The following is a 27,028-nucleotide window of genomic DNA, read 5'->3' as shown; positions in this document are numbered from 1 at the left end:
CACACACATACATGCATACAGTTTACCATAGGAAAGAGAGAGCTAAAGCAGAGTACAGGACGCAAGAAGTTACAGCATTGTTTGAATTTCAGCACATCAATAGCCTTGAGCAAACCATCAGTTTAGTTCTAACATGCCCTTCTTTAAAAGGGGTAAGGATACTCAATGTATCAAATAATGAGACTAAGTTTGATACTTGCATGTCTCACCCATTTGAATTAAAACTGTCCTGATGCAATTTGTGGAGGCTCCCATTGAATCTTTGCTGATATTGTCTTGATGAAAAAGAATTGATTCAGAGGATTGGATTCAGAGGATATTTGGTGAATGGAAGGTCTAGGCCGAAGCCTGGCACAAGCTTGGGGTTCCTTAGAAGCTTCTAGCTTCTTAACATAATCTTCACATCAGCATTTTCAGTACAGGAAAAAGAGAGGAAAAGGGGGGAAAAAAGGAAAGAGACTGATCTTGTGATCAGTAATTTTAAAGGGTGAAGATGTCACACCCTCTTATGGTGTCTGAGCCAATGAGTTGTTCTCACGGAGGGAAATTTACGAGTCTTTGTGCCTTTGGCAGGATATTAGCATAAGACACTGGATTGGATGAATGAGAGAAGAACCTTCTAGATTCTACTAATGTGTCACAGAGTTAGTAACATGTAACATAAGTTACCAAATAGGAAACGAAAGTTGGAGCCCATAGATACCAAACATGCTACCCATGTGATTTCAGTTAACTATAAATTTGCAACTCTGGAACATTAATACCAAAATAGTTCAAAAGAGAGAATTAATATATAGAATAAAGCCTATAAAAGGAAAGTCATGAGATAGGAAAATTGGATACATGTTTATACATATCTCAAGTGGTTATATATAGAATATATAGGATTAAGAGGGTTTATTTGTCCTTCTCAGAAAGAATGAAGTCAGAGTCACTAGTCTCTGCAAAATTCTTTCTGATCGTAAAAGTTCTTATCAGTTTTCCTGTGTTCTGTAACAGGACACCTAGTTCTGCCTGTGTGTTAGCTACGTTTAGGATGCTAGTTGCAGTTTTAGGGGGATGGGTTCACAGAACTTTGATAGAGTGAGTTTCTGGATAATTCATTAAATATAATGAATAATTGTGTGTCTGATTGGTCCAGACGCTACAAGGTGATATGTTCACTTTTTCATAGAAGCATGAAACTTGGCACACTTGTACAGTTTGGGGCCCTGAACATTTTCAGAAAAAGAGCCATCGCAAAAACGCCTCGTGGTTGCCATGGCGGCCATTTTACTAATTAACCGCCATAACCAAATTATGTATTTTGTATCATATCTCCTGAATCACAGAAAAGATTATGTCTACCCCATTGTTTTGATGGTCAAGGATTACAATGATGCCATATAAATCAAAAACTGTTCAGGTGAATAGTTAATGGTGAATTCATTGAGAAGGAAATCACAGTATCTGAGAACCTAGGCTAGACTTTATAATATCATGTCTGTTGCATGCATGTTGTTTAGAGTTTTAAAAGCTTAATCCTTTTGTTCATTAACCCTGATAGTGACTGTTTAAAGATTAGAATATTATATATTTCCTTAGCAACATAGCTTAAAAAGAATGTCAAACAAAGATTTACTTCAAAAAATCTATTTCAGAAACATGTTTGTTTGATTGTTTTGTTGTTGTGTTTGTTGTTGAATCTCCTTCACAGTCTCCTCCACATTGACACAAAGCTGTGCACTTTAAGCTTTCTTGCAGCCACAGCTTAAGAGTTCAAGGATGGTCTGCCTTGGCTTTGGAAGAGTTGACCACAATGTTCTCCAAATGCTTGGGTCCATCCAACCCCAGTCTGTTGCCACCTCAACAGTGTTCTCCTTGGTACACTTGGTACACAGATCTCATGGTCCTAGCCATTACACATGTGTCAGAGCTGGACATTGAGGAAATGTGGGTGGTATTTGGGACAGGCAAGAACTTAAGATACATACCTGCCCATGAGACTGCCAAGTCTCTGGGTCCTGACAAATCCAAGGCCCTTCCTGTGTCCCATGCCTTCACTGGCTGTGACACAGCATCTACATTTGCAACCAGGGGCTAGAAGATAGCAGGGCATACCTGGACTGCAGATGATAGTCTTGTTCCATTCATGAATGAATCAGCTTTTTGAAGGAATCAGTTGAATGATTCAGACTAATGGACAGTCATTTTTGTTACCGAATGAAGCAGTGATTTGAACATATATCGAAAGCTTGGACAGCTGACGTGTTACCTCCCTGCCTTATCAGACAATGACTTTGCAGACAGCATTTGCGCACAAAACTGATTTCGGACAGTGAAGCTATATTGGATTCGGAAGTGCCTTGATGCCGTCTTACCTTGCAACACATCCTCTGAAGGCAGCGTTTTTAAGCTTTTGGACGCAACCATTAATAAGGGCAGTAACATGTTTCATTCCTGAATGAATAGGCTGAAGGAATGATTCAGTGTCTCATAAGTGTCTTTTTTGTTTCTGAAATGTAGCAGCGTTTTTGAATGAATCGGATCAATGATGATTCAGTGACTCATTCATAAGGGCAGTCACTCATCCAAATGATTCTCGTTTCTGAATTAACGAGAATGAATCCGTGGAATGAATGACCCTGTCATAAAGACAGTCACTTCACACCTTCTACTGGCGTAACAATGTAACCTGAAAGACTCCATAAACAACCTTTGGAGCTGCATGAACAAATCCTCATTCAATCTGTCCTCAGGGGAAGAACATCTGACTGTCTATACAAAGCATTTCACATTAGAAAATTTATATGATTATTTGTTTAATGACCTATATGCTATTTTTTTTTTTCATCATGCATTAAATCCTAAAACATTTGAAAGTTTGAAGATTTGTCCTAGATTTTCAGTGTGGTCTCAGCCTATACGTACAGTGGAGTCCAAATGTCTAAGTAGCCTATACTTATAGAGCACAAATACTCTTATTAGTATGTTCTATATTATGTAGGCTACTATTTTAAACTCTGCGATGTATTATTCTGAGGGTAACATAGAAATGAAACCTATAGAAAACTCCAAGACTGATTGGAGAAGGGCATTATTCATTTACTGAAAGTGAAACTGAATGTTGCCAAAAAAAGAAACTAGGTGTGGTAGAAAAGAAAAGAGCGAGTGAGAGAGCGAGAGAAATTTAGAGTGAGTGCAGAAGAAAGAGAATAAAGATCACTCCAGTCACCATCAAAGCTAATGCAAGGTAAGCTTGAACATGTATTATAATTTCTTATAATCAACCTTCTTATAATTTTAAATGTACAGCAATTGTATGACAGGGCAGAATATCAAAGCAAGCATAGCTAATCTACATAATAGGTCAAAGATGGCATAAGCATACTTTTAGATATTTTATCTGATGGAATGGCAATTATATATTATATGGCTTAAGAGTCCATTTTTGGGGACCACTGTATATGTTTAAATTCCCCATATAGTTTTACTTTTAACAATGCATTTATATGTCTTATGTTAATTTTTAATTTGTTTTTTAGCTGACTGATCTCTCTGGTGGTATGACAACAAAACTTCCTAAAAAAGGAATAAAAGAAATCAAATACATAAAAATGTAAAATCTTTAGTTGTATTCCAAGTATGTACGTTTCTATGCTATTTAATGTGTTTCACGTTACTTGGTGCAGTATACATTTCTTCCTTTTCTTGGAAGTATTTATAAATGCATGCTTAAAATATTATTAATCGAACACACAATGACCTGCGCATTATTGGTACTGTTAACACTGTTAAAGCTATCATGTTGCTGTAATGTTTCATCTTTAAGATGCTTTATATGCGTCACAGTAATGTCTGTGGTTACATTTGGATATAGAAATAAATCAGCAGGTGCTGTGAATCTCACCATCTTGTGGTTTCATCTTCCGTATGTGGGTTAGGAGAAATGCAAAGAGCTCCACTAACATATATACCTGTATCCAAATGAAGCTAGAGACGTTAGTGGTGGAATAAGGAGTGGCATTCATTATCGTAAAACCTGCGATTCCTGTAAACCCACTGAATAATTATGATCTCATGCACAGTTGTAAAAAGCACATGAGAGAAAAAATAGTCCAAAACAGGAACCAATTCGGAACTGAAAATAAATTATTATATATTAAACTTTCCTGGAATTTAGGAGTGTAAAACCACAATAGATATAGATGAAGATGCAGATGGCTGTTTATTTATCTATGGGCACTTTTGGAGGAAAAAGCCCATAGAGGAAAATGAACTCTTAAAGCATGCTTTTCACACTCCTAAAAAGTGGTGCAGGTTGTTTCTGATGCCCCCCTTGAAATCGTGTTCCTTTGGCTCGGATGAAAATGCGTTCCTGGTCCACCCTAAGGCTGGGGGCCCCTAGAATCGTCACCACCTTTTGCTCCCGCTAGCAACAGCCCTGCACATATCACAGGGGAATTCTCTTATGCATGTCATTTTTATGAAAATAATGACCATTTCCAAGGATGGGCAGTATTTATGATACATGTATTTCAAATACATATTTCAAATACAAAATAGCATTTTGTCATTTGTATTTGATAGGGTTGATGAAAACGGCTTTGTATTTTGTATCAAAATACTTAGTGTTTTGTATTTTTGTAGTTTTAAAAAACTGTAAAATACTTTGTAAGAAATCTACATGATGACATCATAAAAATGCAACCTCTGACTGGTACCTACTCAGTGGTTTGCCCAGACTTGTTGAGTTCATAATAGATGTTAAGTTTTGGTGTTCCTTTTAGTAGCCTAGGCTAAATAGTTTACCAATTTACATAATGTTCTTAAAAACTCTTATACCGAGCAGCAGCCCCCTATATTTATGATTAACAATCAATTGATTAATTAGTTATAAACTAGTTGCTATGAATAACAGGAGCCATCAGTTGTCTTCTTATGAATGACTTGTTTGTCATTGAGTCAGTGTTGCTGATGCAAAGTAGGCCCTTCGTTACCAAATATCAAGTAACTAAATTAGGTAACAATTATTAAGTCATTCGCAAACTGTTAAAAATGAAACTTTAAAACTGCCCTTCATCTGTGCAATAACAGGGATATGTGAATATTTGATCTGTGAAATCCACAATATGTAAATTTTTGCTGCTAGAGGTCACTTATTCAGTCGCTTATCCTTGATTTTGTGGAATCATGGGATGTGTTGTTTCCACGTCTACAGCCAGTGGAAAAGAATCAGGATGGGGCAGAAATCATGTTCATGGATGAGATTATTAACCTTACTGTAGTATGAAGCAGAGCAAGGCAAGTGATGTTGGAGCTGAACGAGACCACTGGAGAGATTGCTAATGAGAGACAAGCGCAACACACGTCTCGAGAGCAGCAGAACTTTTATTATGCCACAGTCGCCGCTTCCGCTTTTTTTGGTCTAGCGTATGTGAGGTAATGCGGTGCTGTTTTCTCATATTAGATACATTTGTGTGTTGAAAGTTGTAATAATGCTACTCTGTGCATTCGCTTGGCAGCTGCTATGAGACACTTGTTGCACACTGCAGTAAGTTAGATCAATATTAGTCATGGTGAAACATGGTACTCACGGTAAATCAAGAAAACGAGATTTAAACAAGAAGCTAATAACATGATTGGATTCATCGACTGAAAATTAGATGAGTAATATAATGCGTCTTTGGTTATTACATGGTTTCTACAAAATAAAACCGGAAATCGAGTATAACTCGGGTATGATGTCATTGATAGGCGACGCACGGACACGGCCCGTGTCCTGGTTAAAATGGCATATTTCTCTGGATATAAACATTTTTGGAAACATTTGGGATAATGTAAGTACACAAATGAACAAAATATATAACATTGTTTTAGTGGTTTTTGGATATTTTAATCTAAAAAATCCTGTACATAGTGTGCCTTTAACTGATTGCATATGTCAGATTTATTGCATGACTTGGGCAGAGAAAAGCTGTTGCTATCAAACATTGTTTACTTAACTGAGACAGTGTAATGGTGAAGGGATAGATCAAATAGGCCAACTGATGGAAGGTTTGCAAAGAAATTTCATGCTCCCATGTAAAAGTATTTTTTAGTATTTTTAAAATACAAAAATACAGTAGTTTATTTTGATACACTGTGGCTGCTGTATTTTGTAGTTTATTTTGATACACTTAAAATTAAGTTATTTGGTATTTTATTTTAAAATACATTTTGATGTATATTTGCCCAACCCTGAACATTTCCACCACAACTCAAATTATGCATTGTTTTTAAAATAATTATGTGGTGGATGTGTTGGATGATGAAATGACATTTTGAACAATGTTTGGAATAAAAAGCCTTACTCCTTTGTCTTGCTAAGGCTAATTTCATTTTAGATGTTCTAAATAATAAAAAACATAATTTGACAAAATTGCAGCTTGTTGGAAATGACATAGAATAAAAGCTATTAATGGTCTCATATTTATCTCAAGCTCTACGCTGACATTGTTGTCTCCTTGGCAAACAAGTGCACTAACTTTTGGGGCAAAATTACTGGGTGTTTTGGACATTATGTCACAACTGTGGGAAAACCATACATATGTCTAAATTGTGAATGTGATGTGTTCAGATGTGTGGTGTGATCAGAGAGGACGGTCTCGTCCCCAGAGCACGCAGCAGTCTTCCGGTGGTGTGTGCTGCTGGACTTGGCCTTCTTATGCTGGTTTTTGCATGGATGCTGGACTCTGACAGCTTCAAGGACAGAGCAGGAATGTTCCTTTTTTGCCTCATAGTGCAAAGGTTTTTGCACAGTATGTGTTTGTTTGCAGAGGAGTGGCTCGTCCATTCAAGGCAAAGGTTAGAAAACAAATTAAACAGTTGAATAAAATTTTATCTTGGATAAAATCGTTTTTGTATTGTTTCAGTATAATATGCTCTTTTCCAGGTATCATGGCAGAATAAATGAGATCTTTCAGGCTTGCTTCAAAGGACATGTCATTCTGGGAATGTGTGTAATATTCCTGATGCTAATGTTTGGTGGCATTCCCTTTTCTCATGAGCAGTGGAGCACCATGGCCATCACGTGCGCCGGTTACCTGTTGCTCAACAGCCTGGGGGTGCTGGTAAGATTTATCCCATGCCAGGAGAACAATATCCATATCCAAATTAAAAATATTTATGAGAATGAGCAATTTATGAGCAAAAATGCTATTTATACATCATTCATGGAATGTTTTTCTGAAACATAGTTGGACATTCGTCTAATGACGTTACTACTTGCCACTTTTTTCAGATGGTTCAGAGAACTTTCAAAAATAATATTTCCATAATACTTGCAAAATGATAAAATAGAGAAAATATTTGCTTAAAAAAGACCTATTAGGCCCTTGGATCTATTAGAACAGATGTTCATGCTTGAACGTTTTTTCAGATATTTGACATTGTTGCAGCACCTCTCTTCTCAGGCTGTCAGTAATGCTCTGTTTAGTTCCTGTCTCTATAAGCCCCCCTTTTGAAAAGCACAATGGCCCTCATTTATCGAATGAGCGTAGAAACCAGCGTACATTCGAACGGAATATCAGCTTATGGCAACGCTCACGTGTGATTCATTAAACTTTCGTATGCGGCCAATTCCGTCGCACAAATGAACGGGTGTTGATAAATGTGGCGGCTGCCCCAAATTTTAGAAGCCTCGCCCTATAATTTACGACACAGAGAAATGTGACCCGGCCATGAAGAGGAAGTAATCACATGAAAAATACTCGGACCATTAAACTGAGCAGTGTTAACTCTGTATGCATTTTAGTTTGCTGATAAATGGCTGAAATGTAAAGTTAGCAACGCTAGAACTGTGAGGTGCCCACGCGATCCATTGAATTTAATAAAATAAAGATAAATATTTTAATAAAATAAACAAATACAACACGTCAAATGAGCTCAGCCTGTACTACACCTACTTGCTGCACAGTTTTTCTCTTTTGTTTTGTTAATCTGTTAATTATTTTAGAGATATTTCGTGTAGTTCTATTTTTTTATTCCTTGAAGGCTATATTTTCTGTTCTCTGCGTTGCAGGTGTATGATGTGTGAATCCTAATGTTCTTTTGATGTTGCCATTTGCGCATCAAAAGCTAAATCCCTGGGAAAAAAAAAAAAAGTGATATTTTAAGACACGCATCTATTCTAATTTTAATTTGACATTTTAATCGTGTTGTTTAATGGTTAATATTAGTGAGTGATTGTCGGTTAGGAAAATAATCTAAATGTTCTCATAACAATTCTCCACCAGATTTACCATGCTGCACGCAAGTTCTCGCTGACTCAAAAACATGCGTACACGAGCTGAGACCTGGGGCCTGTTTCAATAAGGAGGTTCAACCAACTCTGAGTTTAAACTTGAACTCTGAGTTGACTTACTCTGAGATGGGAAACTCTGGGGTTTCTGTTTCAGAACAGCTGAATTGAGTTAGTTCAGTCGACTCTGAGTAGGTTGACTCTGAGTTAAGCGCGTGCACCACGACTATGAAAAGCCATCATCAATGGAGCTCCGATAATACGATTCACCATGGCAACAGCACGTGACAAAAGGATGTCCGCATACTTCCGAGGCAATGCAAGTTTAATTCTCATCACTGTTATAATATCAAAGGTGAAAACTGGAAGTTATTGAAATAATATTAATGTTCATGGTATCCCACATGCAAAAAAAGAAGAAGAAAAAAATAATGCAGGATGCAATAATAAGAGTGTAAATGATTGTATCATTATTAAACACTCGTTAGGCAATTTACTTCCACTTAATTTTCTTCATTTTTATTAAAAATAAATGCCTTTCTGATGTGATATGTGACAGGAAAAGGGAGAATAGCGAGCTCGGCAAAAGGTGGATTCGAACACAGTCGATCACATTACAAGTTAATTCTGCGCACCATATCACACTACTCTGCCCTACAGAGCAAAAAGGCAGTAACTACGCAGAGTGCAGAACTGAGAAAAATGACTTAAAAGTTATCCTGTCATCCAGCTAAGTAGTTATAGGTAGATTATTGGACATGTTGCTGTTATGTTACTTTATATTAGCTTATTCTTTGTACATATCAATTCTGATATTTAATTTGTCACATAACAAAGGATGCCTTGAATGTCATGAAAATGTTTGACCAAAAATGCAGTTACTGCCTTTTTGCTTTGTAGGGCAGTACTGCCTACACCACTGCAGCCACTAGAACCTGTAGCAATTTTAACCTGGTGTGACACTGGTGGGTGGAGCTACTGTGAATTTGCACTTAGTAATACCCAGGTGAAAAAAAAGTATACTTGAGTGCATTAAAAATATATTTAAATACAAGCAAGTACATTTGTAGTACATTATTTATTTTGGTGCTAAATAAAAGTGTCAAAGTTATACACTAAATACACTAATTCAATGTATATTTGTACTTCAGTAGTACTTCACTGCACTTGGAAAAGTATACTAAATACTTCAATGCAGTTTTTGTGTTTTATTAGTGTATTTGTTAAAAATATGCTTTCATTGCTTTAAAATTAGTTCAATCTTAATAGACTTTTATATAGTAATCCTAAATTTAAATGACATTGATTTTCTTACAAATATATTACTAATATACTAGTTATAAGTACATTTTCCCCCAGGTGAAAAAAGTGCAGGAGAATACACTTTATTTTAGTACACAGTACACTTCTATACTTAAAGTGCTCTATTTCCATGCACTTATTTTTTAATATACTAAAAGCTCATCTTTAGTACTTCTTAATATAATCTTAAGAACATCTAAGTGTACTCAACTGTGCTATTCTGAGACACCATGAATTTGATCTAAAGTGTGCTTTTAATATACTAATATCTCTGTATTTAAAAAAAAAAAAAAATTTATTTAGTTACCACTTGTAGTACACTTGAACCTATCTTTCAAACACTTTTAAAATAGACTTATGTATTTCAAATATAAGACTAATATATAATGAATATATACAAAATGTATTTATAATTTATTGCCTACAACATTATGAATACGTTTTGTATATATTTATCATATATTATTCTTATATTTTAAGTAATTCATAAGTGTATTTCCTATGTCTGATGAGTACATTTAAAGGTGTATGAAAGGTGGGTTCAAGTGTACTACAAGTGGTAACTAAATAAATTTTTTTTAAATACAGAGATAGTATATTAAAAGCACATTTTAGTTCAAATTCATGGTGTCTCAGAATAGCACAGTTGAGTACACTTAGATGTTCTTAAGATGATCTTAAGAAGTACTAAAGAAGAGCTTTTAGTATATTAAAAAAATAAGTGCATGGAAAAGAGCACTTTAAGTACATTATGGAAGAGTACTAAAATAAAGTGTATTTTACTGCACTTTTTTCACCTGGGTAGACACTCCGACACTTTCCGTTTGCATTAAGTTTATTTTTATTACCACACTGGCAGATATTGATAATTTTACTTAAGTAAAATGCACTTAATTTAGATTCCCCCAGAAAACAAGACTAAATATCTTATATTATTTTCTTATATAAAAAATCCATCTTGATTTAAGAATTTTTAGATATTTGTACTTGAAATAGGATGAAAAATACTCAGTACGAAAAGCATTTTTGCAGTGTGAATGAATGAGTTAACTATTTAAATATCACTTGCACTTTAAAAAGGGGGAGGAGATCGAAGGAAACTCTGGGTTTACCGAAGAAAACCTGCTCCCGACCAGGTTAGGTTCACAGAGTAAGTTACCATGGTAACTGATTCTGAGTAGACGTTACCTCTCTTTCAGAAACGGGCTTGACTTACCCTGCTTTCTCGGGTTTGACATACCTCCCATTCTGAAACAGAAAACCCAGAGTTTCCCTCATTTCAGGGTTTTCACTTAACCTCCTTTCTGAAAAGGGGCCCCGACGTGAGATTTGATCGTAGCCACCGCTCACGCTTATATTGATAAATGCCAAATTTTGCGTGGAAATGAGCGTACGCATTGTTTTCTGGCGTACGATCGTTTGATAAATGAGGGCCATTGTGCTTTGATTGGTTGGCTGGACCAGTGTGTTGTGATTGGTCAGCTGCTTCAAGTGTGTTTGGGAAATGTCACGCCCTTTACTATAACTGTGAGTGTCAACACACTACTGACACAACTCAACCATGCCTCAACCTTTTTTGCATATGCCTAGGAATTTTTTAAATGAGGAATATTGTGATGTGTTCGTCCCCGGATAAAAACTCAAGACTACAAATCAATGCATTTCAGGGAGTTTAGAAACGGTGCTTACTGATATAGAGAAAAACTCCCTTTGGAGTGACTTAATGCTTTGTAACTTTGCAGACCTTTCAATATTCAATATTTGTTTGACTGGTACAGTTACTTTCTTGCCAAAGGAACAGTACGCAATGTAACAAAGCTAATTCTAACTTACAATGGTTTTCAAGTAATCACATGGTCGAGTCTATTATCTCCAAAAATATAGTCTTTGTCATCATTGACTTGTAACACAGGAAACATAAAACACACTCAGCACTCATTTCAAGCACACACACTATTTGGATTACACAACGGTCAACAAAAGGTGCTGTAAATCATTTCTTCTGCTTCACTTCCACCAGCTTGCTAATTTTGCAACCACACAAGGGCTGTGTCCGAAATCGCCCCCTATATCCTACCCTTAAATAGGGCACTATTTGAGCCGTTTGACCATAATGGACATTATCGAGTGTACTCATTCAATCCCACAATGCACCGCAATAACGAGTGTACAACTGATGTACACTCAATGCCTAGAGAATACCCATAATGCACTGTGAGGGTTGTGCCGAACGAATCCACGTCTCACAAGAAGATGGCGCCTGTAGCTGAATCATCCATCCATCCATTTTCCTAACTGCTGGTCCAATGTGGGTACAGTGTAATATCATACAGGTATATATTCCTTTTTAAGTGATTATTAAATTGTTTAATTAAGGTTTATGCATGCTAGTTTCCATGACAGAATTGAAGATACATCCTTTCATTACTACTGGTACTGGAGCTGCCAGTTTCAAACGATTATTAAACGGCAAGCACAAACTATGCAAAGCGGCAGCCCTTCCGGTGCACACAGTGTCCAAATTCACTCACTCGTTAATTCATTCACTCCTTCAAGTGGACTATGTTAGTGGACTAATATAGGGAATAGTGAATGAGGGTATAGGGGTGATTTCGAACACAGCTATACGACTGAATTGCAAATAGCATACCAGCGTTCTACACTCACTGCCATTTGTCATATAAAGACACTATCCATCCTATCACCAAATCTCACATGTATATGGGCCTGTCTCAATACCCAGGCTCACAGTCTTTGCATTTGCACTTTGATTTCCTGTATTTTGCCCAAGTGCTCAAGTGGGTGTGAAGACAGTCATCAAGTGTATGTAGAACCATGGGACACACACTTACAACAAAATTCAAGTTTTTACAGAGCTTTATTTACAATAATTTGCACCTTAGAATAAATGTCTAAATGTCTGTTTAGTCCATATGGGAAATTTAGCTTCCACAGAAAAATCACTCTGAACGTTCTGTCCCTATGCACAAACATCTCACTCAATTTCAATGATAATTTATTGCCATTACAAACAACTATGTGGTTGTACTGCAACCTTGCTGTGGACGGTTAAAAGTAGTGCAAGTCAACTAAAATAATAAAAAGTAATTTAAAGTAATTAAAAAAATTAAGTAACATCTCTCTGTTTAACTTTCGTTTCTCTTTATCTATATATTTCGGTGTTTGCAGGGCCCTGCTCCGGTGGAGATCTCAGAAATCTGTGAAGTGAAGAAGATGAATGTGGCTCATGGTTTGGCCTGGTCTTTCTATATCGGCTACCTCAAATTTGTCCTTCCAGGTACATTAATTTGCAGTCCACATGTGAGCCATTACTTGTTGACGCCTCTAGAGGGCAGTAATGATGCATCACTTACTTAAACTAAATATCTGGACGTTGTCATGAAAATAAAGGCCTTAATGTTACTGGACCTCATTTTTACATTGAAAATCTTTCAGATTGCCATAGCTCTCAAATATTTTTCACACATCCACATATTCAAACATGGTTTGTTGCGTTTGGTCATAAGGCAAGTTTAGTATGTGCATACATGAATGTGATATTAGTGAATGTGAGAGAATTATTGGGTTGTTGGTGTTGTGGAGCATGGCAGCCCCTGATCTCTTAATACTTTCACATTGAAATGGGCAGTGTGAATATTCTTCATCATTTCTCGTTGCATATTCACACAAGTTTGAAATGACTTGAAAATGCATAAATGATGACACTGACCTTCAACCTGTAAAAACACTGATCTTTTAGAGATTCTGCTCACTTTCCTTTTTCATTTTCTCTTTTAATTTTTTTTCACCTGCAGATTTACAGAACAAGATCAGCCAATATTCCTCCACGAGGGCGAAACTGAGCTCTCCACGTCTACATATCCTTCTGCCCCTCAACGCTGTGGTCCCAACCAAACCTGAAGAGGAGGACACTAATGTGGTCTTCCACGAGGACCTTCCACAACTGGAGTTGGACATAGCAGGGGTACGGAATCGTAGCTACAAGAATTGCGTCTACAAGATCACCCAGAACAATAAGGTGGGCTAATGCTTATTACTGATCATTTAAGTTCTTTGATACTCGAGTTCATCATGAAATTTGTTTTTAGAAAAAGCAAAAATATGATACGAAGTATGACTATGTTGCATGCCAATGCATATGCTTTTTGTCCGTATTTCTCTGTTCTTGAGAAATTACATTCTTTAAATTATGTGGTAAGGTAGTATGCCAGTATTAAAGTTGCAATATAATAAGTAATTTCTGAGAAACATTGATTAAAGTGGATCGGACAGAGCACCATGTCACTGGAGCTGGTGTGCTGCTGGCAATTGACAATAAACTCTCACTTGTGTATTCTCTTGTGTACTGTATGTTAATTTTTTGCTCTTCCTTATTCTTTATCACCTTTGATATATTTTTCGCAAAGCATTATTTTGCTTTGCTTTATATGATAAAGTACGGAAGAGGATTAGGGCCAAGCAATAATAAAAAAATAAAACCATCTTGAGATTAAAGTTGTTAAATTTCGAGAAAAAACTTGTTAAATTTCGAGAAAAAAGTCAAAATAAAATGTTAAGAATAAACTCATTAAATTACGAGAAAAAACTCATTAAACTTTGAGAAAAAAGTCGAGATAAAATGTTGAGAATAAACTCATTAAATTATGAGAATAAAGTCATTAAATTACAATTTAACGACTTTTTTCTCGAAATTTAACGACATTTTTCTCATAATTTAACGAATTTGTTCTTGTAATTTAACGACTTTTTTCTCGTAATTTAATGACTTTATTCTCAACATTTTATCTCAACTTTTTTCTCGAAATTTACTGAGTTTTTTCTCGAAATTTAACAACTTTAATCACGAGATGGTTTTATTTTTTTATTATTGCTTGGCCCTAATCCTCTTCCGTAATAAAGAGACGCCCACACTGCATTTTGGGGCCTGAGCAATGATGTTTGTTGGGGTTAATTTTAAATATCAACAGTGTTTCTGAGAAACCTACGGAAGAGAATTAGGGCCAAGCAATAATAAAAAATACAACCATCTCGAGATTAAAGTTGTTAAATTTAGAGAAAAAAATAGTTAAATTTCGAGAAAAAAGTTGAGATAAAATGTTGAGAATAAACTCATTAAATTACGAGAAAAAAGTTGTTAAATTACGAATTTGTTCTCATAATTTAACGACTTTTTCCTCAACATTTTATCTCGACTTTTTTTCTCGAAATTTAATGACTTTATTTCTCATAATTTAATGAATTTGTTCTCATAATCTAACAACTTTTTTAGTGATTAGACTTATTTAGTGATGGCCGATTTCAAAACACTGCTTCAGGAAGCATCAGATCATAAATGAATCAGTGTATCGAATCTGCTGTTCGGAGCGCCAAAGTCACGTGATTTCAGCCGTTGGTAGTTTGACACGCGATCCGAATCATGATTCATGACACATTTAGCTGTCAAAAAAAATATCTCCTTTTGGCTAAAAACTATACTCGCACTGAAAATAAATGCAAGGTCTTACCTCCTCTTTGTGTGTCTAATCCTAGACTTTTAGCTGTGTTCTGGAATATGCCACACCTCTGCTGACGCTGTATCAGATGTCCCAGGAGAGCAGCGCAGGGTTTGGAGAAAGAGAACGAAAACAACAGGTCTTGCTGTTCTACAGAACCCTCAGCCAAATTCTGGAAAATTCTCTAGAGTGCCGGAACCGTTACAGGCTCGTCCTGCTCAATGGTGAGAAATTCCATTCAGATTACTAAACTGAGCAAGGCTTTTAATGCCCGGTTTCACAGACAAGGCTAGGTCCAGACTAAAATGTTTGAGCTGTCTTAACTGAAAGCACCTTGCACACCAGTAATGTTTTTTTTCTAAGGCACATTTTTGTAAAAGCTAGTTATATGTCCTAATTGAACTAAGGCCTAATCCTGGCTTAATCTAAGCCCTATCTGTGAAACCAGGCCAAAGAGTCTTGTCCTGGAAATTATCAAAATACAGACTTTTAGAGTTTAAAAAGCTTATTTGGATGTTATTCTTGCAGCGTTAATAGTTCAGCTTAGTGTCCGTAATACTGATTTGATAGAGCTGTTTTTCAGATGAGCACACAGGTGACCCTCATTACCTCTCCAGAGTGATCATCCAGCACCTGAAACAGCAGGATGGAGAGATTCACATGGATCCCATCCAAGAGCCACCAAATGAAATCCATCCAGTTCCAGAAGAGGGTCAGATTAGGAATTTTAAGGGTGCGCTGTATGCCACTTTCCCAGAAGACCAAATGAGCAGTGAACCCACCCTCATGTTCAGCCCACCCCAGTCATTAAGATCTGAGCCAGTGGAGTCTACTGATTATTAGCAGTAGCTATTAACAGATGTGTGCTCTGCATGATTTCTTGGTTGTTCAGTCATTATTTTATAGATTTTGATGTAATAATAAAGAATCCATTAAACCAGCTGCTATTCATAATTTTCTCTGTGTATTTCCTTTCAGTTCCTTCTTGTAATACTCATACATTTTCTGCGACGAATATCTGCCAACACACCCAAAAGTGCTCATGCCACATTTACAGGTCAAGGATTGCTAATATATTGCTCTAGAATCACACATCTGAGTGTTATCACCAGTGTTATTTTCATTGATACTATTATAGTTTTTGTTAATTTTGAATTAGTTTGAAGTTTTATTGCTTTTTTAAATATATATTTTTTATTCATATTTATTATTAGTATTAGTTTATTTAAAAAGGCTCTTGGTAATATTAAAGCTGCAAAATATATGTCAAATAATCATGTGCTGTATTGTGTGGATAAAAACAACAAGATAAAGCACTGAAAATGAAGGAATGGCGTGGAGTAGCTATCAAAGTTCATATACCGGGAAAAATGGAAAGCGCTAAGGGAGTGATTACAGGAGTACCAGTTTCACTGGCAGATATTGAGAATAATTGAAGGGAGAAATGGTGACTGAGGTGCAATGTCTATTTACAAATAATGGGAGTGGAGAGGCTAGCACTATAATGGCAGTAATCAAAAGCGTATCAAAATAGGGTATGTATCCTATACAGTATGCCCGTTTGTGCGTCCATTGTTGAGGTGCTATAAATGTTAAAGATTTGGGCATGTAGCAGCAGTGTGTAAAGGCGGAAGGAGACGTTGTAAATGTGATGGAGAAGTGGAAGTGAAATGCTGTAGTTGTGGTGGACCTCATAGTGCTGCCTATCTAGAATGTGAAGCTCAAAAGCAAGCCATGGAAGCTAGCAATGTGCCATATTGTTATGTGACAGACTGTTCGCAGGGATGTCAGGAATAGTTTTCCAAATGCAGGGAGATGTAGGAAAAGGAGATCAATAAGGTCAAGTTTGTAGCATTTATTGCTGATGTTATTAACTGTACTGCTCAAACAAACAAAAGAACTGAAAAACTGAAGATTTTAATATCTGCAGCAGCTTGTCACTTGGATATAAATGACACATCAATTGATCAGATTCAGTCACTACAAGGTCAGCCAGAGGGTGCATCAAGCTCCCAGGAATTGAAAGGCGGTCAGAGAAGTAAAACTAAATGACAGTTGTAATTTTACAATGGAACGCTAGAAGTATAATTGCAAATGGTCAAGAATTCAAAAAGTTTATAACTGACTTAACAACATTACCAGATTTCATATGTGTCCAAGAAACATGGCTTAAACCACAGCTGAACTTTGTCATACCTGGATATAAAACAATTAGGAAGGATAGGATTGTAACGAATGGGGTGGCATATAGAGAGATAAAAACAGACACACAAATAGAATGTTTTCATTCTGCTCTTCACTATGAAGAGATACACAACTAGGTGATGTGTGGAATATGTTAAAGAAAATGAATGGTATATATCGACCCAACATATCCCTGTTTTAATAGGAGAAGAGAGGACAGCAGTAACAGAGGAAGTAAAAGCAGAACTGTTAGTTCAAACTTTTTAAAAAGTACATAGTAAAGAAAATTTAGATGATAATTACAGGAAAAGAAGAAAGAAACATTTTGGAACAGAATCAAGACATATATAATCAGAAACCTAATGGACATATTGCGTTAGATGCTACATTTGAAATGTTTGAACTTAAAATGGTACTAACTCTTAAAAGTGTGTTATATGATGTTTAAGTATGCTGATGAAGTAGCGCTTAAAGCAGTATTGGGCCTATTTAATAAGGTGTGGATGGAAGGTAAATTGCCAAGGGAATGGAAACATGCTGTAATAATTCCCAGAGTTAAACCACAGAAAGATCCATCAGTTATATAAAGGACCTATAAAGGACTTCCACATACACCACCTCACCGCGAAGTCTTGTGTACTAGTGTAGCAATTCCGAGCATTTATACCCTGTCTGCCTGTTGTTACTGTTCCTGCCTGCTACCCGTTATAGACCCATTGCTGCCTGTCCTGACCCTTGCCTTGTCTGCTGTTCCGTGATTGATATCTGCCTGCCTTTGACCATTGCCTGTATTCTGACCACGATTCTGCCTGTTCCTTGTGATTCCTGTCTGACCCTGCCTGTACGATCACTCTAACTTCAATAAAGCTGCAAATGGATCTTACCATGAGTCCCGTATCGTTACATCAGTAGCAGGTAACTACAGACTTATTGCTCTTACATCTAATATATGTAAATTAATGGATAGAATGATTGCAAATCAGTTGTACTATATATTAGAGAGCAAAAAATTAATAGCATCATACCAACATGGTTTTCACTCTGGACATTCTACCATGGATACAATAAGGTTAGAAACAGATGTCAGAATGGCATTGGCAATGAAAGAGGTACTGATAGCTGTGTATTTTGACATTGAAAAGGCTTATGACATGATGTGGAAGGAAGGATTATTATTAAAGTTAGAGAAAATTGGAATTGAGGGAAGACTTTATAATTGGGTGATGAGTTTTATGTTTGATAGGTCTATTCAAGTGAGAGTAGGAGATAATTTATCAAATATGGTCAGTGTGGAAACTGACCCATAGGAAGTGTTATTAGTCCTATTTCATTTAATATCATGATTAATGATATTTTTGAAGGAATTAATCAGGATATTAATAAAGCACTATACGCAGATGATGGAATATTACTTTTATTGTTCAAAAGATTCAAAAAGCTGTAGGGAGTGTTGAGAGATGGTAATTAGAATGGGGTTTTAAATTTTCCACAACTAAATCTTGTTGTCAAAATCTTTTTTTAAGAGTTTAAGAATTGACTAACTGATGCAACATCAGTGTATACATGTCATGACCACCAGTTGGAGTGCCCCAGTTAACCACTAGAGGGCACTCCAAACACGGACTATTGTCACCTTTTGGAACTTCATTTCCCATAACCCACTTCCCGGGCTCATTATCCCTTCATTGCACCAGCTGTTTTGAGTTTTGTCATTGGTGTTCTGTCTATTTATACTCAGTTGTTTCTGCCTTTGTTTGTGGTTTGTTGTATTGTGTTATGTGCACTCTGTATCTCTGGTTTTCTGTTTTTGTGGACTGTTTCTGGTATACGATTTTGGATTATCACATTAAAAGCTGCGCTTGGATCTTACCATCTTGTCTCCGTGCATTATGTGACAATACAGCAGAATTAGTCACCATTCAAATGGCACTTGAATGGTTTGAGGAGATGCCAAACTCTAAAATTAAAGTTTGTTTAAAGTTAAAATTTGTTCAGATTTAATGGCATCACTTTCAAACTGGCAAACCTTTCAATCATGTAGAAACAATATACTGACAGAAATACTGATTATTTTATATAGATTAATACATCTGGGAATTGTAGTGCAGTTTTTATGGGTACCAGCACATAATGGGATACAAGGGAATATAATGGCAGATAAAATGGCCAAGGAAGCACTCAAAGTAGCAGTCACCTTAAGCAGGGCAGAAGGAAATTTGATTCAACAAGCTTGTGGGAGGAAATGGCAGAAATACCTTTCTAAATTTCTATAGAAAACAAAGTAACATAAAAGAAGGTAAAATTAGTCATAATAGAATGGAATTTATTATATTTACAAGATTAAGAATGGGTCACACTAATCTTAATGTAACACTCCATATCATGGGCAAACACAACTCTGGTTTATGTAATGTATGTCAGGAAATGAAAACTGTAGAACACGTTTTGATTAGATGTAAAAAAAATATGAACAGGAAAGAATTGATCTTATAAGAGATATGCAAGCCTTGGATATTACAGAAATAACCATATACAATATTTTAAAGACAGGAATAGAATCTGGGAGAACAATTACAGCTTTAATGACATTCTTGAAAAATAGTGGCCTGAAAAACAGGGAATCTACCTTGTGTTACATCGTCATCATATTCTAGCACAGTAGATGGCGGTATGCACCTCTCCAGTTGGTTTGCAACCCGCCAATAAATCCACAGAAGAAGAAGAAGAACAGAGCCGCATTACTGTTTAACAGATAGAACAATAGATGTTGAGTAAAAGCCACTGGAAGGCAAGCCTGCAACCTTTAGCCAAAAAAGCGTAACGGCTAATGCTAAGGCTCCGGCTGTGGCGGTGCTCAGGGAAGGAGTTTTGAACCAGTTGGCCACGGTGGGCACTGATGTCACTGCCATTGCACAATAGGCTGAGAGGTGCAGCACGTGATTAAGTTAGCCGTTACACTTTCTCCAATGGTAAGAGATAAAGACCCTCTCATCTCCCTATAATATACAATCTCTGGTGTTACCTCATATGCTTGATCGGAAACGGCGACTGCTCGTGAGGCGTGTCATGTTCGTCTCTTATTATAAATCGCTCCAGCGGCCTTGTTCAGCTCCAACATCACTCGGCCCTGCGCTGCTTCATACTACAGTAACGTTAATAATCTCATCCATGAATATGATTTCTGCCCGAGTTCCGTCAGATTCTTTTCCACTGGCTGTGAGGTGAAGACGACATCTCCCAAGATTCCGCGCTCATACTCGGTGTCATCAAGCTATGCCTTTGTTTTGAATAGGCAACCTCTAGTGGCGAAAATCTACATATTGCAGCTTTAAGTCTGTTCTAAAGCATTTAGGATTTGTCAATTTAAGCTGGAAATTGTATTATCATGCTCAAAAAGTGGTTAAGAGGTAATAAATGGATCATAACTATTCTATAAATATAATTTAGTACCATAAAAATCCCCTAAAAATACAAAATATTAAATAAAAAAACATTATCAATACATTCATTTCTTGGAAATAAAAAGGTAATTTCTGATGGTGATGCTGAACCATACACTAGCTATAAATAGTCTGTGAAATGGCTAAAAGGTGTTGCGCAATCAGGCCAGGTATAAGGATTCTGGGGAAATGGAGTTCATGATTCAAAACTCAGGGGAGGGTGACCTCCGGTGGCCGATAGAAGGATCTTCATAGGTGACACTCATAACATACGGAAGAACAGTGGCCTTAAAATGAATTTGGACACCTATGCCGCACATAAAAGTGTACAAATTAGCTAAATGTATCAGCAAATGCAAATAAAGTTTGATATTACATTCATATGATATTTTGTCAAATGTAATGCCATTAATACGTGTCTTAAGTCTCCACATTATACGTGAGGCTACTGTCAATGCTATCTTCAGAGGCAATACAGTACTACTACTAGTAGGCTACTTAGATGAATTTATATCTTTGAATATTTTGAAAGATACTGCCTTGGTAGCACCTACAAAGCATAGGACTTTTACTTAAAGATGTTCCAAAAGGACTGAAAGGAATTACTTCTTAACAAAGCTTTTCTTGCGGCTCTAAAATATTTGACAAGAAATAAAATTCATTTTTGCCTGTAGCAGAAATGGTAACCTTGGAGGCTGTTTCCTTGCTGAAGAACTTCCATGAAATAAATGTTTTTGAAAAACTCCTTTTTCCAGTGAACAGCTCTCCTCTTAGTTGTATAATTTTCCATGTCCCTTGGCAGAACAATTACACTGAATGAGAGAAACACGTTTAAACAAGTTGTGATGACGGAGGTGATTCGTAACACTGGGAAGATTCAAACTGAATCACTGCTTGTCTATGACTAATATATTTTAATCCAACATTTATCCACAGATCAGCTGATAGCTAATTTTAACATTTTGAAATGATAATCTATAAAGCCCATTACACTAAAGTGAATGCAGCGGAGCAACTTAGCAAACTAGTCCATCAGGTTTCTACAGCTGAGCTGATGTAATTTCATTAGTGGATTGACAAACTGATTCATTTTTATCACACTCAGACTGCTATCTATTTCCAGTGAATTGTGTGTGAAAATGTATTTAAAATTTTATATAAAATACATTATTAATAAATACTAAAGTAATAAAGTATTATTATTACTACAAAATACATTTTAATTAACAAAATATTTTAATATAACTGAGTAAAATGTTTTCTACTTTCTACAGTAGCATAACCCATATAAATTCAAACCTTACAAAACATTAAACACTAACAGATTTCCTCCTATATTAATTTTGTATAAAAACACAAGTATTAATCTTACTATTTACTCTCTTTGCTTGAGATGTTCCTCAATTTGCTCGCAATAGTTAATTATGTCTAACTTATTCAGTTTCTTAAGTTTTTGTTATGGAGTAAGTAATAATTAATAAAAATAATAAATAATAAAAAACTTAAATAACAAATGTAAATTTTAAAAAAAATTAAACCATGGATTTTTAAGCAATTATTGTGAGATATCCAACTCAAACAATCACTTTCATTAGATTTTATTAAGGGTGTAGTTATTTATTAGTGTGATATTTACAGTGTATCTCAGTCTGTTGACTGAGGGGCTTCCCATGAATCAATACTCTCAGTCATCCTTCTAAGCAGCTGATTGAGACGACGTGTCCATCAGATTTTACTTTGACATTAATGGATGAACTATCACAAGTTTTGTGATCAAAAACAACAAAGACTGATATGATGTTGCTCTTTGCTGAGGAGCCGTGAACTGGAAAGAAAGCTAAATATCTTGACTTAAGTCTAGTTTGAGGTCACATGAATGTTTTTTCTTAACAGCTGATTCAGTGAAGACACACAATCACATTCTGCACATGTAATCACATTATTAAAACACTTCATGGTCAAAGGTTTACATTAGTTTATTCTTCCTTCCTTGTTCACCCACTCAGGAATATAAGAGATCTGTGGTTCACTTTTATTCTTTCCTCATTTACATAACCTGTAACTTCTCGAAGGTGGTTCTATAGAAGTCTCATCTACTTCCTCATTATATCGTAAGATGGTTCTCCATTCAGTGGTGCAATGTGACATCATAGCGGCAACTGGTTGGTTAATGGCAGAGAACAAAGGTGAGGTCACGAGGAAAAGTCCCTCATCATGACTCAGAGACTGACAGACAGCAAACAGACAGTTGATGATTTAAGAAATGCCAGTAAGACTGTAAAAGCTCTTCCTAGATCAGCAAAACAAACAGACTTTAGTCACAGATATGTTCTCATTTGGGTTTATATTATCCTTCATTAAAAAATAGAATCAAACTCAGCACATCATTTTAGAGTAAAACTGATTGCCAGAAAAAGAAACTAGAATGAGTTTTAAATGTAGTGAATACTGTTTTAAAAAGCAGGTACAATAGATCACAGTTTATTTATTTAATCCAAATGTAAGCCTTATAAATATTTAGATTTCAAAGAGTGATTGTAAGAGTGTGGAAATATTTTCTGGGTCATGAGGAGCATTTTGCTCTTAAAGGGATAGTTCACAAAAGTTATTTTGATAGTGAAAGATAGTTCACCTCATTGAATTTCATAGTATTTAATTTTTTTTTTCTCCATACTGTGGAGCCAACTGTTTGGTTACCGATATTCTTCAAAATATCTTCTTTTGTGTTCAGCAGAAAAAAGAAATTCATACAGGTTTGGAATTTGAAAGTGAGTAAATGATGACAGAATTTTCTTTTTGGGTGAACTATCCATTTAAGAGTGCTTTGTTGACAGGCTGCTGAACTGGATTTTACTGACTGCAGTGTTTGTCTTTCTGGTCATGTGAGTCTCACCTGTGAATAAACATGTCTAATATCACTGTCTGAATTATTGTTTTTTACATTACATGCTTCTTCTGTTTCAAATATTGCTATAATATTCCCAGAATTGTCTGCTAAAGATGAAAGTATAGAAATGTTCATGAAATGTTACAGACTATAAGTTACTTTGCAAGTACATGCAACATCAACTTATTCTACAAACCCTGACCTTAACCCTAACAGTCTACTAATACTCAACTAATACTCTAATGAGAGTTAGTTGACATGTAGGTGCAATGTTACTTATAGTTAACAGAATGTCTAAGGGAGGCCATCAAAATAAAGTCTATCCAAATTGAGAAACGACATGTAAAATAAATAAATAAATAAAGCAGTAAGTAATTTAAGTGAACTAAATTAATTAAACTAAAACTATTTAAGTGAAATAGTAAATAAAATAGAAAATATCCCACGAATATATGATTTAAAAAAGCTAAAAGGTGAATCAAAATTTTGTAAAAGGAAATAGTGATCAGTCACAGCATCTAAAAATATAAACATGGGTTATGTTAGCCTACATAATATAAATATATAACATTTAAATCCAAAATTCTTAAAAGAAATAATATAATATAATATAATATAATATAATATAATATAATATAATATAATATAATATAATATAATATAATATAATATAATATAATATAAACGCAAGAAGCCGGTGAGGTTGCATGATCTGATTTAACCTCTCACTGTTTTGCGTAAGGTCGCCCATCCCACAAACTTCAGCTGATGCAACAGAGCTCAGTATAAATACAGGCTGCCGCGACAGAGCCACACATTTCAAACTCTCGCATTCATGGAAGGAACAAAGAAACACTCATCGGAAGAGTTGGGCGAGCTCTCGGGGAAACACTCGGAGGAAATCACGTTAAAATGGTCTATACACAAGCTCTCGTTTTCGGTAACGGGATGTCCGCCAGGAGCGTGCAGGAAAACCTAGCGGAGAACCTGAGCTTTCTACAGTGCTTCAGATCAGACAGACAGAAAGTAAAAGACTGCGGCAGGCTCATGAAAGCACAGAGCTTATCAAGTAAGAATCTTATACCTAACGATACATTATACATAACGATATATTGTTGGGGAGACGGGGCAAGTTGTCACAGAGCTCTGTCTCAGTAACTATGTCAAAAGTTTTGGTTTTGTATGTTGGTCTTAAATAATCTATTTCAATAATGTTAAATTGGGATCTTTTTGAATGAAAAACGGTTGAGGCAATTTGTCACGTGTTTTATAGCCTATTTTTATATTTAATTAATTTATTTTTTATATATTTTATCCTATTTTTAAAATTATAACAATATATTGACCAACAATTATTGCCATTAATACAGGCTAAATATTTATTATATTAAAACATTTTTATTATTAGGTAATATAATTATATTTTATTGCATAAAACTACAAAAAAAACGTGTTACAAATCTTGCTACAATCTGACATTTAATAGAAAAGTACATTATTAGTTGACCTTTTCCCTAATGTATATCATTGATTTTTTTGTGTGTATAAAAATGTTTTGTTTTATTTTAAGTTTGAAGGGCATAATTCACATCAACTTTTAAAAAGGATTTTAAGTTGTTATATATTTAAATAATGGAATGTATTTGTCGCACTTTTCAACAATTATTGCGATTAATTAATTCTATATTTATTATATTAAATCATATATGTTTTATTGTATAAAATTAAAACATAAGACTTGACAACTTGCTCCAACAAGACATTCAGTTTTAAACATCTATATTCATTGTTAGATGACATTTTTGTTACCCTTTCCATTTTGGTTGTTTCATAATTTTTAACTAATATACAATTAATAGAATATTCACATTGACAACTTGTATATAGTGTACCAACAAAATGTATCAAATTTTATCTTTTAATGTTCAATAGCTTTTGTGTATCAAGACTTTACGAATTGTGACAACTTCCCCAGTCTGCCCTAATATTTCTCGTTAAGGTCAATTTTAAAGAACGTGATTATTTTATTGATGACACTATGAGCAGGGATGTACATTGTTCCAGTTTTCCAAACTTGCAACATATTAATTTTGCTCACTAAAGTCCAACAGCTTTGATCAGCTGATGACACTGTATTACAGGCTGACGTGTTAGTTTCCTGATCCTAATCTAATGATCCATCGGTCACTCTCAAACTGCTGAGGTGTAAAGTTTCTGTCTGATCATCTGAGCCTGACACATTCTTCCCATTTACTCATTCACAGGTCTGGGATCTGAGTGCAGTTTGGAAGAGGAAGAAGGAGAAGACGTGCGTCTTCAGCTCGACCTGTCCAAACGCATAGAGAAGTGCCTCTATGATGCCAAAGGAGCGAGTCTGCGCTGCCAGGAGCTGCGTCTGCCCAGGCACATGACCACACGTGTGGCCGGAGGCATCCTGCGCTCATCCACAGATGAGCCGTGTGGGATACGGGGCGCACTGATCCACATGTTCATGGAAAGCAAAGGCACACTACTGAGGCTGGGCACCGTCATTCCTGATCACAGTCTCACGCCGACCTTCGAGGTCTCGGTGGTCCTGCAGCCTGACATGGGTGGATGGCCTCCGCTGAAGATCCTGTTCGGGAGCGGGAAGGTCTTGTGTCTCCGACGGGAATACCGGCTGATCAAGCGGAAGCTCTACTCATCCGCCACACCTACTGTACTTGAGTTTTATTAAAATTGTGGCATTAAGAGTAAAATAAGAAGACAATGCCTGAGGTCTCAGAGGATGAGGACAACTTTAGGAAATGTTCATTTTGCACATTGTTTTTCACTGTTACATCAATATATTTCAGAGTTCTCCGAATGACGTTTAAAACTTAAAATAAGTTGATATTGTGCAGCTGATATTTCTGGCACAATATGAGCAGCTATGTTGTTATAATATTGCTTTATATGATACTTAAAAGATCATTATTATACATACAAACAAATAACATGGAACCCAATGCATAAACACAGTTCGAAAGTTTAAAGTTAGTAAGATTTTTAAAGATATTAATTTCTCACTGACCAATTATGTATAATCTGGGATTATATAATGTTGTAAAAGCTCATCAAAGAATAACAAACACTACTATGTTACTAGTTGTATTTGTCAGGTGACACCGCATGTGTGATAAGATCACAGTGGCATGTTTGTATGACTTGTGTTGCGACTGCAGAATGTTCAGTTTTGATTCTTCACTACTGTTTACTGATGTTCAGGGAAATAAGAGGGTTCAGACTGTATATGAATCCCTCTGCTGATAAATGTTTGACGCCATTAAGTTATTAGTGTGTTTTTGTCTTGTGACTGTGAAACGAATGGGACAAGCTGGTATTGTCTCCCAGTGAAGCATTTGTAATAGTATTTTTGTTTGAAAGCACAGGTGGAATAAATTATTCTTAAAAAAACCCCCCA

At 35.8% G+C, this 27,028-nt stretch overlaps 2 protein-coding genes across 2 annotated transcripts; both read left to right on the top strand.

The window, feature by feature from the left end:
* Window positions 1–2,888: 2,888 nt before the first annotated feature.
* On the top strand, window positions 2,889–16,029 carry sting1 (stimulator of interferon response cGAMP interactor 1). The gene is made up of 7 exons (XM_048177016.1): window positions 2,889–3,232; window positions 6,599–6,825; window positions 6,914–7,091; window positions 12,752–12,860; window positions 13,378–13,601; window positions 15,113–15,299; window positions 15,659–16,029. The coding sequence occupies exons 2-7, from the start codon at window positions 6,599–6,601 to the stop codon at window positions 15,916–15,918; spliced, it is 1,185 nt and encodes a 394-aa protein (XP_048032973.1). The 5' UTR covers window positions 2,889–3,232; the 3' UTR covers window positions 15,919–16,029.
* An 8,353-nt stretch (window positions 16,030–24,382) lies between these two features.
* Window positions 24,383–27,009, top strand: si:ch211-39i2.2 (DNA damage-inducible transcript 4-like protein-like). The gene is made up of 2 exons (XM_048175850.1): window positions 24,383–24,655; window positions 25,851–27,009. The coding sequence occupies exons 1-2, from the start codon at window positions 24,499–24,501 to the stop codon at window positions 26,300–26,302; spliced, it is 609 nt and encodes a 202-aa protein (XP_048031807.1). The 5' UTR covers window positions 24,383–24,498; the 3' UTR covers window positions 26,303–27,009.
* The last annotated feature ends 19 nt before the right edge of the window (window positions 27,010–27,028 follow it).

The sequence above is a fragment of the Megalobrama amblycephala genome, linkage group LG23 (genome assembly GCF_018812025.1).
Source record: "Megalobrama amblycephala isolate DHTTF-2021 linkage group LG23, ASM1881202v1, whole genome shotgun sequence".
NCBI lineage: Eukaryota > Metazoa > Chordata > Actinopteri > Cypriniformes > Xenocyprididae > Megalobrama > Megalobrama amblycephala.
Note: the sequence above shows the minus strand (reverse complement) of the source record. Positions and strands in the feature narration are given on the sequence as shown.

What these genes read in the sequence shown, in the direction of transcription:
- sting1 (XM_048177016.1), top strand. Translation starts at nt 6,599, where the DNA reads ATGTGTGGTGTGATCAGAGAGGACGGTCTCGTCCCCAGAGCACGCAGC. An exon ending in CTCGTCCATTCAAGGCAAAG is followed by an intron (nt 6,826 to 6,913) that starts GTTAGAAAACAA and finishes GCTCTTTTCCAG; the next exon opens with GTATCATGGCAGAATAAATG. An exon ending in TCAACAGCCTGGGGGTGCTG is followed by an intron (nt 7,092 to 12,751) that starts GTAAGATTTATC and finishes CGGTGTTTGCAG; the next exon opens with GGCCCTGCTCCGGTGGAGAT.
- si:ch211-39i2.2 (XM_048175850.1), top strand. Translation starts at nt 24,499, where the DNA reads ATGGTCTATACACAAGCTCTCGTTTTCGGTAACGGGATGTCCGCCAGG. An exon ending in GAAAGCACAGAGCTTATCAA is followed by an intron (nt 24,656 to 25,850) that starts GTAAGAATCTTA and finishes ACTCATTCACAG; the next exon opens with GTCTGGGATCTGAGTGCAGT.